This window comes from Centruroides sculpturatus, unplaced genomic scaffold (genome assembly GCF_000671375.1).
Source record: "Centruroides sculpturatus isolate CEXI.00-Female unplaced genomic scaffold, Cexi_2.0 scaffold521, whole genome shotgun sequence".
NCBI classification, from domain to species: Eukaryota; Metazoa; Arthropoda; class Arachnida; order Scorpiones; family Buthidae; genus Centruroides; species Centruroides sculpturatus.
The window spans coordinates 125117-139788 of NW_019384833.1; the positions used below are offsets into that span (position 1 = coordinate 125117).

At 35.9% G+C, this 14672-nt stretch overlaps 1 protein-coding gene across 1 annotated transcript; it reads right to left on the reverse strand.

The window, feature by feature from the left end:
* Nucleotides 1-4687: 4687 nt before the first annotated feature.
* Nucleotides 4688-6636, reverse strand: LOC111630176 (platelet glycoprotein V-like). The gene has a single exon (XM_023374237.1). The coding sequence runs from the start codon at nt 5890-5892 to the stop codon at nt 4831-4833; it is 1062 nt and encodes a 353-aa protein (XP_023230005.1). The 5' UTR covers nt 5893-6636; the 3' UTR covers nt 4688-4830.
* Nucleotides 6637-14672: the final 8036 nt, after the last annotated feature.

A 14672-nucleotide genomic window follows, 5' to 3' on the forward strand; every position in this document is an offset into this window, starting at 1 on the left:
TCTGTAAAAAACTTTTTCTTAGATCTACATAAATTGCCAGTAACATTACGTTCTTTAACAAAATTACTTACTGCTACACTACACGTGTTCCCAATCTTCGCTCGTATCATCCTGTTCGACGCCCGATTTCTTCTTGTAATACTCAACCCACAAATTTGGAAGTTCCAACCGACCTTCGGCTCCAATCCGAAAATGAGGATTTATTTAAACAGCTCGGGACATCGAACGTTAACTCCAACTGACTTCGAATCGCACCATATTTATGATTAACCATCTCACCGCTTTCTTTTTTCCAAAAAATTTCTCTTTACAGTATAGCGTCGTTTATCCGAAAATCGGTTATCCGAAAGCATTCCAGTCAGCAAATTTTAATTTCCTCTAGTGCTGTGGCGCTGCAATCTTTGGCTATATCTTCGGCTACTCTGGCACTNCCAAACATTTATTAATCCTCTGTAAAAAACTTTTTCTTAGATCTACATAAATTGCCAGTAACATTACGTTCTTTAACAAAATTACTTACTGCTACACTACACGTGTTCCCAATCTTCGCTCGTATCATCCTGTTCGACGCCCGATTTCTTCTTGTAATACTCAACCCACAAATTTGGAAGTTCCAACCGACCTTCGGCTCCAATCCGAAAATGAGGATTTATTTAAACAGCTCGGGACATCGAACGTTAACTCCAACTGACTTCGAATCGCACCATATTTATGATTAACCATCTCACCGCTTTCTTTTTTCCAAAAAATTTCTCTTTACAGTATAGCGTCGTTTATCCGAAAATCGGTTATCCGAAAAATAAGTTATCCGAACTACCTCAGTCCCCAATTCATTCGCATAAACGACGTTCTACTGTATTATCCATAGGCCTTTAAACGGTTCTAGTATATTCTTTTTAAGTTTCAATCTAAAACTACACTAACTGGGAAATTATTAGAGGAAAAGGCGGTATTATGGAACCTCCCCCATTTCGAACTGATAATAAAGGCGAACTGTAGCGGATTGTGGCTGAGCTGAACTAGGCAGTTGTCCGTATTTAATTAGCAAATTTGTTTTTTTTTCAAAATTCGAAAATTTTGAATGTTAATTGAATTTAATTATTTTTAAAATATAAATTGTGTAGTTGTAGGTTCACTGGTGCATGTATTCCGTTCGAGAGACTTAGGGGTACATATTAATCTGTGTGATGTTCACGTTTTTTTAAATTTTAGTCTCGACAGACATAAGTTAATTTAAGATGGCGATGCGTGAAATACAAACCCCATTGGTGCTTTTACAGTAATATGGAACTCAACTTCTCCAAACTCTCTTTGCGAGCAGACATTCGTCCGGAGCAATTTGTGAAAAAGACACTAGGTAGAAAGTCAATTCTTCCTGAGAATATCGAAAAAGAGCTGCTGGAATATATATTGTTGACGGAAGTCATATTTCTCTATTATAAAAGCATTTTTGCAATAAAATACATTGGACTAAATAATTTTGTAATTATTTAACATTTTTTGTCCTTTCCTATTTGTTTTTGGCTGCATTAAGGCATTTTTTAAAAATATACAGTAAGGTTTCGTATTACCACCCGATTTTCTCTAAGCCTACTTTCTGACTTTTTGTACAAAAGCCTTCAGAAACCATACTTATAGTTACACTAGCAAAAAATCCAATTAGGAACATTTAGCTTACTAGTTACCAGTACTTTTTGCACGAAAAATGTGGGTGTAGTTATAATACCTTGTTTACAATTCACTAAAATGTAATTGGGTTCCATAATACCACCTTCTCCTCTACTATATACTTTATCTAACACGGAAAAACTTGTAACAATAGATAACCCAATCTGCTTAAATAAACCTAAATCAATTACAGAACATCCTATTTCACCCATCTTTAGACACGGATGATCCTCTACCATTTAAAACTATATATCCCGCATCTTAACGAAAATTTGACACCAATCTTTCGCTATTATTTATCAATGTATCTTGCGATAACTTCGACATCCAACCCTAAACAAGATTCTCATTACAATCGTAAATCCATTCCTGTAGCTCGGCACAAATGCGAGCATTGAAATCACCAATCAAAAAACAGCAAATCTAACTATTTCCGTCCAAATACAGTAGCATTCCATAGAACAGGTTTTATATACATAAAACCAAAACAAATTACTCGGTGTCCTATTGTTAATTCCATAACAATTCAATGCCTATTTTTTTTCAAAATATTCACTTCCAAAGAATTGACTATCAATAATATCCAGCCACCAATAGCACGACCCCTATCAGTCTCTCGATAGAGAGACTGATAGGGGTCGATTAACAGAAAAGTTATCTATATTAGGAAAATCGGGAATTGCAATCTTATTATCCCAACACGTCTGCATTAAAAAAATTATTTTAAAAGTACGCAAAAAATTCCGGAAGGAATTAAATTTATTTACAATCGCTTCACAATTGCTGACACGAAAAGTATGATGTGCAGAGGAAAGACAACCACTGAAAGATCGAGAACGTTGTGACGAAAAGTTGCAGGCTTGGCATTCTGACGATGTCACAATTTTTCTGAACGTACCCCTAAAAATTTCACTTTTATTTCATTGTTTCGCCAATGTCTTAGAAGGCAATCGATGTGGTGAAGAACCAAGAGCCGGGTTTTTGTCTCGTTACTCCTCACTAGTAAATACCTGGCTAGCACCGGTAGTCGGCCGAAATCCTAGCCAATCCCAAGCCCGATTTGGGATATTTTTGCGGGTTCTTTAGTTTTATGTTTGTCTTACTGTTTATTTAATACTTTCCCGATTATTATCCGCATTAAAATGATCCCTCTCCAAATTTTTACATTTATGGGCTCACGGGATTTTGACAGGTCGAGAAATAAAAAACATTACGGGGGAAAGTAATTTCTGTATCTATGGATGTGTGGGCGTTTTACTGTATGTAACACGACTTTATTCTCGTCTCGAAATTTTTGAAAAGGATTATCTCATAGATTAACGATGATATTTTTATAACCACAGGCTAGAGATCCGTACATAAGCAGAGAAATTATAATCGGCTTTAAATTATAATTATAGTTTTGAAATTTGATACTTTTTTTTATTTTGCCCGCAAACAGAATTTATCGCCTTTTCTGGCAGTTGCCACTTTCGTAATTCGCAACAATGTACGGGTTAATGGCAGCATCTATTTTCTCTTTTCATTTCCACTCTTATATTTTCCCCAAGTCTCTGCGATTGAGATATTTTATCTAAACGAAAAAGTCAATCCGAAAGTAACTGAACGTTAATTGTGTGGAAGCAGCAAAAGTTAAGCCGCATCTGAGATCAAAAACTGATAGAATCTCCAAACATTGTATAATGAACACCGGATAATCAAATATTTCAACGTAATTTCCTTCGGGAAAACCATTAAAATTATGTAGAAAAATATTTTGCACTGTTAAATATATTTACACTATCATGTAAAGTGAGTGCATTCTTCCTTCTTTTACTTGTATTAATTATTTCTTCTTTTACTTCTATTAAATATTAATTCTTATCGAAATATCAACGATGTGTTACAGAAGATACAAATTTTAATAATAATTTTTCTTAATTATAAATTGTTGCTTTCACTTCTTTACTTTCGGTATATAAAGTATTGTTTTATTGTCGAATTTCAGTATTGACTTTGCGATTTATTTACAGCTTTATTATTTTAATTATAACACATTTTATATAATACTTAATCAGAATTTACCAGAAAAAGTAACATTTGTTACATCACATTTAAAATAAACAAAATTAATTTCAATAGAAACAAATGTAAAACAATAACAGTTTATTACAACAAATTGGTTAAATTGACCAAAGCAGATACATTTGAATTGTCGTAATTACAGAATTCGTCAAGTGTAAGCATTGTAATAAATCACTTCTTTATCATCGGGCTCTACATTTCCTTTTCTGCGACAATAAACAAAGTAAGCAAACACAATCCAACTGAATAACATTAGCAAAGTAAGAACAGCAACTGCGATTTTCCATCCAAAAACAGAACTAACTTCAACGGAAGACAAGCATTTTGTATTCGAAACATTTACTGACGACCCCGATTTTCTCTAAGCCTACTTTCTGACTTTTTGTACAAAAGCCTTCAAAAACCATACTTATAATTACACTAGCAAAAAATCCAATTAGGAACATTTAGTTTACTAGTTACCAGTACTTTTTGCACGAAAAATGTGGGTGTAGTTATAATACCTTGTTTACAATTCACTAAAATGTAATTGGGTTCCATAATACCACCTTCTCCTCTACTATATACTTTATCTAACACGGAAAAACTTGTAACAATAGATAACCCAATCTNAAGTAAGAACAGCAACTGCGATTTTCCATCCAAAAACAGAACTAACTTCAACGGAAGACAAGCATTTTGTATTCGAAACATTTACTGACGACGCCAAATTATCTTTTGCAATTTGTGTGCATCGATCATTAAAAACAATTTCGGTAAAAGACAGAAAAGACGAATTTCTGGCGCAGAAAACATCGAAGAAATCTGCAATTTTCTGACGGTTTCTAAGCAACCAGTCCTTAGTAAAAAGCGAATGACAATGGCAATTCCAATTGTTTCTGGACAAGTAAATCTGAAATTCCGTAGAAACGTCGATCAAGTTCATTAATCCGGAAGGTAATTCGGTTAACCGGTTTCCGTCCAACCACAAAAACTTGACGTTTGACAAAATAACATAATCAGAAATGTTACTTATTGAATTATTACTCAGACGCAGATAGGTGACGTTTCTCCACGTCACACAATCGACATTTGACCACTCTTGTATATAATTATTACTCATATCGACACTCGTCGCATTCGGGAGGAGAACTTCTGGAATTTGGTCGATTGGTCATGATGGTCAATTGTTCCCTTTCCGGAACAATTGACCATCACGTGATCTTGTTGCGCTGAACAATCGAAATTAATCGGACAATAATTTCCTATGATTACGAAAGATGTATTATCGAGCAAATTTCTTTCTTCTCCGTAAAATTTCGTGTTCTCTATATTTAGAAACATTTTCTTTGCTAATTGTGTATTTGACTTAAAGACAGAAATGAATTGCTGCTGTTCGTAGTCACAAGTAATTTCGTTATTACTTAAATAATAAATCGGCATTCGAAATCCATATTTCCAATCATCCAAATAAATTGTTCTGATTTTACAGTTAGACAAATTCATTTGCATTCGATTTGGTGTGTAAATTGGCAATTTGACGGTGTCAAAATGATTATTTGAGAAATCGACGTAAGTTAAGTTGTATTCTGACCAATTTATCACTAGCCATTCTGTCAAACCGACATTCTTTAAACGGAGATAATTTAGATGTTTGCCTCTGCCAAAAGGAAGCTTGCCAATAATTTTAGTTAAATTGTTCTTAGATAGATCGAGAAACGTTAAATTAGTCAATGGGAAGAAAATGTTTTCGTGTAAAAATGTCAAGCGATTTTCTGATAAATCGAGACTTTGCAATGACGACAAATTCTGAAAGACATCTTCGGGAAGATTTTCTAACCGGTTGAATTTTAAGAACAACCACCGCAGTTCAGAAAGTTCGTGAAATATTCTTGTTGGGAGTGTCGATATTTTATTATTCGAACAGGAAAATACTGTCAGCAGTATATTATTTCTCAGCAGATTTGGCGGAAGACGTTCAATTTTGTTGGATTTTAAAGTAACGGTTTTCGAATTAATTAAGTCAGAAAATACATCTTCTTCGAGTGAAGAAAAGGAACAACTCGATGCAAAAAATGTAGTCAAATTTTGCAGTTTTTTTAAGATTCCAGACGGAATTTCTGATAATCTACGATTTTCATAAATATAAAGTTTCTTCAAATTAGAAAGACCTCTTAACATGTCACCTGGTAAATTCTTTATTCGATTAAATCCTAAATCCAAATATTCGAGTTTGGAGAGATTTCTAAACACAAGTGGATGAATCGATTCAATGTAATTGTGACGTAAGACCAGTTTCGCCAAAGTGTAAAGATTTTAAAATACATCTTCGGGTAAAGCTTTTAACTTACCAAGAGCAATGTATAATTCGGAAAGATTAATTAACTCTCGGAAAGGTTTGTTCGGAAATAAAGTGAAGTTATATTGTATAATTCTCAATGAAGTCAGCGACGGAACGTCGCGAAATGTTAAATTTAGAAGTTCCGACGTCTTCACGTTTCGTATTTCGACAGATCGAAGACATGTCATGTTATTAAACGAGGCGCTCTCGAAGTTTCTTTTATACGAGGGTGGGTTTAATACCTCGACGTGTTCGATTTCATATGCGAAAGTGAATATTCCAAAGTCAATCCCCGACAGAAAACAATCTGTAAATGTTATCTCTCGTACATTTTTAACGTCCAAACATTGCATCAAACCAAAATCAATCGTTTCCTCTTCTCACTCGATGGATAAGAATTGATTGAGTATTTCAACGCGAGAAAAGTTCTTTGATTCGTAGCAGTTGTTTGCCGATGACGGACAAGAAACATTTTCCCAATGTTGCCAAAACTCTTGACAAGAATTAACCACTAGAAATAGGAATTGCAAAAAGACAACTCACCTCATCTCGTCAAACGAGTCTTATAATTACATCGATAGACGAATCTGAGAAGTACGATCCTTAGAAATGAATCAACAATAAAACATGATACATTGACAACACGATTAATTATGACGTCATGACGTTGAATCGTCATTTCCAACAGAAGTATCACGTATACAGTGTCCAATTTATATCCTGGTTTATTTCCGTTACATTAAAAAGAACAATATCGGATTAACGTTAAACGAATGTCTTACGAATAAAAGATTAATTTCGCCCATTTATTACAAGTGAATTGTTCGTTTAAACAAATTGATATTGTAAGAATTATAATAATAAAATTTTTTTAACTAAGTATGAAATAAATATAAAATGTTTTCTTTTTGTACTTGTGAGGCAAAGGAAATAGTCAATAAAAAGAAAACGTAAAATTTATTGAATTAAACCGTCAAGAAAACAAGTTACGTAAACGTCGATTCGGCAACACCGGACTTCGACATCGTCGATCTAAAAGGAATACAAAGAAAAACAAAATGTTAGATTAAAAGAACATTAAAGAGGGAAATATTTAAAATTTAAGTCGCAATAAAGTAAAACGAAGCGAGAATGTAAAGAATGGGACCGACAAAGCAACAAAATGGAGAGGATGGTGTCGAATAAACTATCCAAGGCCCTTAGACTCGAGTTTTCCTTATTGTACTCGAATTGACGTCATCGCACTCACTCATAAAATTGTAGTCTCGAGTTAGAGCCATCGAGTGAACTCGAAAGGCGAGCGGAAGTACGTCATACTCACTCGGTTACGTATGTCGTTAAGCATGCGGGTTGTTGTTAAATTCGGCGCTTCGCTATCGCTGCAACTAAACTGTTGTTCAACTCGTGGCTGCGCACCGCTTCACGTAAAGCAAACGCTCGAGTTCGAGGATATTTTTACGGCACTCGAAGGAGCTGGTTTTTCTGCTGCAGCAAAATGGCGGAAGAATTCGAATTTATTATCGAAAACAATAAATTTAAAGTTTTTGTGGAAGAGAAGACAGCATTTACGATTTTTGAATTATCTGAGATAAATTTAGAAAGTAATACAAATTCAGGTATTAAAAGAAATGTGACTGTCAGAATTACTTTCATTGTTAATTTACAGTGAAATTTACATAATTTTTATTTTAAAACTTCGGGCATTAGGGGTGAAAAGAGAAGTCTTTCAGATGTTATGTTTAATTAAAATATACTTTTAATTCTACTTAGTTTTATAAATACATATAAATAATTTATCATTACGAGAAAATATCATACTGTATAAATGTAAGAAATTATTGCAAAATTTTATAGTTAAATGGACAGTCTTTACAATTGTTGGATAATAGTTACACAATGATTGGACTTGATTAAAAAAGTTTCAAAATGTTCCTAAAGATAAAGACTCTAATTTGATATATTGTTTTTCAGATTTACTTATGTGCGAACCGAGGGGATAGAGCGAGAGCTTCTCCCCACTTACCGGCTTCGTTGTCAGAGAATGGCTATAGGAGGGCAAAAAAAAGTGAGTGGAGAGGGGTCGGAAGTCGTGACAAGGTGTCCAAATAACTACACGGGTTTAACAATACTAACACATTTAATAAACAAATAATAGATTATACATAAAGACAATAAATATAACACACGCGTACCAAAATATAAATATCTATTCTATATTCTACCTAACCTAAGCTAAAGATCAAGAAAGACCTCTCGTTGGAGAGAGAGACAATTATGGCAAGGGTTTATCTCGTAGGATACGATCTCGTCGTATAGGGCGTTGATAGGACGCTCTGGGATCGTCGTATTCTAATCGAAGTGCCCTTGGAAGGCGATATGGAGCGATGGCGGTATGGAACCGATGTCCCCTTCTGTCTGCTCGGCTATGTCCGTATAAGGTGTTTGCTCCGTCGCTCCTCGACTGTAGAGTTCTTCCTGGTGATGCTCGCTCGGAAAGTTCTTCGGTTAACCTCTGCGACGAGTAATTCCGGCGTATATGGAGAAAATGGGAAATATTCTAAGTCTATACCTTGTATGGAGCGGCGATTATGAGCTTCGTAGATCCTGAGGTGGAGAGGGCTGGAAAAGTCCGCTTCTTTATCTCTTCCGTGACGATCGCTCTCGAGGTGTCGGATTGTTTTCCTTTTATATCCTTTTTAGCGTGGGAAAAATCTGGGATTTCGTTGACGTCTCCCCCGTCATAGGTGACGACATTATAAACATCTCTCGACCAATTAGTAGTCTATTGAATTCGTCATCATCTGGGGAGATGACTGACCATTTTTGGTAATGTTTCTCACCGTACGGTTGACCTTTGTAGGTGACCTTTTGTAGCTAATCTGCACACCGCAGGTCTCCGGGGAGCTTCCGCGGTCGACCCGGACGACTTCGTCCGTCAAGAAGGTCATTGAATTGCGTCGTTTCTAGCGCTGTCCGGGGTCTATTCCTCGGGCAACGGGGTGAGAACGGGAGAAATAACGGAAATAATGATGAAGAAAAAATTCTATTCGACTTATTATTATTCAAAATTCTCATAAGAGAGTCTGAATTCTCACACTTACGTCGAATGTCAATTGGACTAATGCTATGACCAGACTCTTAATAAGTATCAGGTTGGAATTTCGAAAACCAATAGAAAAAAATAAACCGTGGGTGAAGGTTTCCGATCACTTAGCAAAACAGGGATATAAATCTACAGTGTGTGATAAAAAGTGGCAAAACCTGTTATCCACATACAGAAGAAACAAAGATAAAGTGAAACATAAAACTGGGGAAAGGGCTATAACCTGGCCCTACTTTGATCTTTTCAATGCAGCAATAGGTCGTAGGTCTGACGTTACTCCTCCAGAAACTTTAATGAGTTCACTGCCAGAAAAAATTTACAGTGCTACTTCGAGCACTCCTTTCCCTCCTCCAGTAGATTTGTCTTTAACAAGCAGCAGCGCATCTAGTCTTCTTCTTTGTAGTTTAGAAAATATTAAAAAAGCACCAAAAAAGGAAAGCAAACAAACCACCACTGTGGTTTTCACAGAACCTAGAAAAGCGCGAAAAGATTGAGAAAGAGAATGAAGTCTTATATATGAGAGAAGTCATGAAATCATTTATAAATGTCTATTATTAGAAAAATTTGTATAAAAAACTACTATACAGGACACCTTATATTCTTTGCAGAAACATCATCTAACTAAATTACATTGAAACAGACATGTTTGAAATGAACTATCTTGAAAAATATTAATCGGTTGTTACATAAACAATGCCGGTTATCTTTGCTGGCTTTGATTAATTACTACTACAGCAGATTAAAAAACAAATATCACAATATTATTCTAACAGTTGATACAAATTATCTGCAATAATATTTCTCTTAGATCTTCCATCTCCATTACTCTCATAATCAGCCAAGTTGTTCCCATTTTGTATGTAATTGTCGTCCCTTTCGGGTGCTTCGTTATTCTGTAAAACACAAAAGTTATGAAGAACGCGGGCTAAAATGATCATTTTTGGGATGTTGGACCGCTGTGTCACACGCAAAAGTTTTAATCGTATCCATTATCCTTGTATGGCACCATTAAATATGAAAGTTTCCAAGAAGATGGCAGTTCTCGGGAATAGAAACGGCACCATTTGAAATATGTCTGTATAAAGGGCTTTCTAATCCAAATGTGTCCGCGATACCACGAAACGATTCTTGGTTTTCCAGCGCCCGCAACGATAATAGTATCACTTTTTCTATATCAGAATAATATAAAGATGGCCTACCGGTGTCTGACTTCTTGTGGAGGTTTATATTTAGTGAAATAAATTCTACAGTTTTTCGTTTAAGACGAAAATGTGCTTTGAAGTCGATATCGTTGTACCTTGGAATGGTTTCTTCCACATAATCCATGATTTTTACCTTTTTTGTTGAAGATTCATTTATTACCGTAAGAATTTCCTCCTCCTCCACTCCAAATGGCCGCCATCTTTACTGCTGCAGCAGTCGTGTTGTTAAACTACATTTTAATATTTTTTTTCTACGAATTAAATACTTCTTTTTATTTTTGGAAAAATTTGCTGTATAATTTTATCAATTATGAATTAAATTTCTTTTATTAGTGTTGACTCGACACGTAAAGAAATGGCATCTACTCGCAGTCGAAAAATTCGTTGTCTTCTTAAACAACGTCTTTTGGCTCTTTCTAATGCTTCGATTGCGATCAGAATAGCGTTTCCGTCTGCCATTTTCACTTTCGTGTAACGATCTCACAAGGTGAAATGGAAAAACACGTGATTTATAACTCGAGACTACCAATTTGACGTCAGATGGTACCACGTGACAAATTCAACACGTTGGGAGTTGTAATACGAAAAACTTGAGACTAAGGGCCCCAGTGAATGAAACTCCGACCGTGAAACTCCCAGTGAATAAAACTCTGGTTCGAAGGTTTTTCTCACGTTGGAGTGCTCGGGGTCTTTTAGGTTGTCGAATTGCACGGCTATTAGGTTGTATTTTTGCGCTAATCCTCTCAATAGCGCGGTGATGAATTGTTCGTATTCTATTTGAGCTCCCATTATCCTAGCACTCTGTAGAAGTTTTTCTCCTATTAACAGATAATCTCCCCGTGCCTCGTAATCTCAAGGAAAAGAAAAAGGAAAAGCAGTTGAGCGATACAAGTAGCGAAGATTATAATCAATCAGGGAATGTTTTTACTAAAAGTAGTTCCGTGACCTCGAGAGCTACGAAAATTTACGATTACTTCGAACTTCACCAGATTGAGCCACAGGAAGAGTCACATTTTACATTGAAATCAATATACGAGTTAAGACAAGATAAATTCTCACTACTTCATACGAAGCTACAAGGAATTAAAGCAGGAGTCGTTGCTTTGAAAGAAGGAAATAAATATTTTCATGGAGAGTTGTCAAAATTGTCTGGAAAAGTAGAAGAATTAGAGGAGATATTCAACAATAACTGCCAAGTAAAAGCTACGTTGAAATTCGAAATAGATAAACTAGACAACGTGAGAAATAATAATAAAATTTTCCGATAACAAATTATATAAGTGTCGAGTAGGCGACACCGGACTTTGACATCGTCGCTCATAAAGAATACCAAGAAAACAAAATTTTAGATAAAGAAAATTAAAAGGAAAATATTTAAAACTTAAAACGCAGTTTATAAAGTTAAACGTAACTAGAAAAATATTAGAATGAGCGTGGGTGTCAGTCATCGACAAAATGTAATAGATTGTGTCGGATAGACCATCCGTAGCTGACTTTTCTCGCATTCTGAACGGAGCTCCATTTTCACCTAGAGACAGGTGGGAAACCAATTGAGGAGCGTGGAGAAAAAGGTGTAGCCAATAAGCGCTGAATCGAGTCAGGAGTTTTTGATGAGAATTAGGTTGAATAGGACAGTTGACAATTGTGAAAGAGACGGCCTTATCAATACGTATAGCCCGGGGAAGAAGGGGGGAAGGGAGGAGGAAGAGGAGAGGAATGGGGGAAGAGAAGGAAGAGGAAAAGGGATTATATGAGGATGGTTGGGAACCGAATAATAGAGGTAACAATCACAATAGCTAGACTGACACAGCAGTCCAGATATGACATAGTAGATACAATAATCAGAAGTACAGTACATAGCACAATTAAACAGAAATTACACTATAGAGCGGGTTGAACATATATATGCCCTTTACAATTAGCCAAAGTAAAACTGCACAGAATAAAGCAGATCCCGGTTGAATAGGACAGAAGAGCATTATCCTCGCCAGATCTTCGGGTGCACGCAACGTCCCCAGTTCCTTGCGAATCCTTCGGCATTTTGTGCCGTTAATCTCAACACCAACGAAGACCGACTCGCCAACGCCCAGGCGCTCCGCCAACACGAAAAGAGAAAGGAAACAACTTTCGAAGACAACGTGAACCAACCTCTGGACTTCCGGACCTTGACCTAACTATGTAAGCATTATCTCCTAAATAAACGGTTTCTATGTGAAACATTTACATTTTTACATTTAGTGGAGCACTCTCTCTGACCTGTAGCATTAAATGCTACTGGCTTCAGGCACTCCTCTTTTAATTAACCCTGCTTCGCATATTCTTTTTCAGGTAGTCTATGTGAAACACTTGTCTCTTTCTGAAGACCGCCACCCACACACTAATTGATCTTAGTTTATCCCGACGGTAGGAAATACCCCCCCCAATTGGCGAACTCACAATTGAGCTTGTTTGTCGCCATGTTCTAAATTCAGATTATTAGCTAAATCTCTTCTACGCTACCAAATATCACCGTTAATATCTGCTTCTTGATTTAGTAAATTGACATTTATTAGTCTGTAATTATTTTTTTATTGGTTTCTTCCTGGCGTATGTTTTTAAAAGTGTCAACTTTTTCTTAGTATCTATCTAGAGCTTTTTTTTCTGGTAACTTCTATTTACTCTTAATTCTCTCCAAGTCTTTGTGATCGAAACGTTTTAACTAACCTAAACCAAAACAAATGTCATAGACAAAGACAATTTCGCTGTATAAATGAAACAGAAGCACTAATTATTCGAGAACAAGCGATGAATTAATTTTCTTATACCGATCTCCGATAAGAAAATTAACACAATTTAACTACAGTCCGCCATGAAATCAAATACCGGCGATTTTCTCCGCCTATCGGGTTTATCGTGGACATTTCTCACCTAATTAATTTTGGTGTGCATCGGCGCCGTCCTCATAAACATTCTATCCGTAACGGCAAAATTTCCGATCTAAAACAAATGCTTTTCACTTGTCACGGGCCTTTAAAAATCGCCGCCGATGACCTTTACGATTATTCACATTTCAAATGACAGATTTCACTATTATTGAGAATAGAACGAGTTCGATAACAGTCCTTCGGGTTAATTACGAGTGAAATATCTGCATAAAATTTCCACCTTAAGCTTATACCTCCGTTCGAAAAACACCGGGGGAAGAAACAAACCAATCACACTCTACTAAAGGTTTTTTTACTGTTAGCGAGACTTCGAAAGACACAAAAGACGGCCCTCCGCCCAATTTTCCTCCAATTGTTACGTGTAATTGAAACCTCACATTTGTTTTTGTTGTATTTGATTGCAACAAATTCGAAGCAGCAGATGACAAAACGAATTGCGAGAGATTCTTCATCGGAAAATTTCATTCTTGTCGAAACGTCAACGATCTGTTACAGAAGATTCGAACGTTAATAATAATTTCTTTGCATTGTACAATATTGTGAGCCCGGGTCTGACGAAGAATTTTTGATTGAATGATTGAAACTTTTCCCACTGACTCGCTTCCTTTCAGCGATTGAAATTTAATTATTGGGCCGGTCAGAATAATTCCTAATAAATCATGGGAAAACTCACGAGAGAGCCGAAATAAAAAGGGAGAGAGTTCGTCGTCACGTCAGTTCGCCGTCATCCGGTGTCTTCTTCAACTGTAAGAGTCCCGATCTTAGCCTTCGCCTCTCTATGAACTCTTAAGGTATTTATCTACGCGCTAACGATTCTAAACACTTTCTCGCAGTCAGGGTCGTGATGATAATAATAATAAGGTTCCTATATTTTTATTTTATATCTTATTATTAGTATCCGCTTAGCATCTGTAACATTATCGTAGAACATTGTAAATAGTATAGATTAATAAACGGATATATTTTTGTTAAATGATAACTTGTGGAGTGTACTTCTTCCGGTCTTCATCCGCCTCCATTCCGAGTCCGAAAACCTACAACGCGACCGCTCGCGCGCAAGAAATTAGCGGCCAATCCGATTTCTGTGTCTGTCCTTAAAGACAAGGCAACCGAAAAGGTGCCGACCCTGTGGTCACAGTATTGCTTTCATCTCTGTATTTTCTATAAGCAGTGCCTGATTAATTAATTTCAAAACTAACTTTGTGTTTAATCTGATGCTTTATTTCTAATTATGTTTCTAAAAATAATTCGTAGTCAAAATTCACCACAAAAGTACACAAAATTAAGATTTGAAACAGATTTATTGAAACAAACGTAATACATTTCCGTAATAACAAATGCAAAATAATAACAATTTATTGCAACAGAATGCTTAAATTAATGAAAGTAGA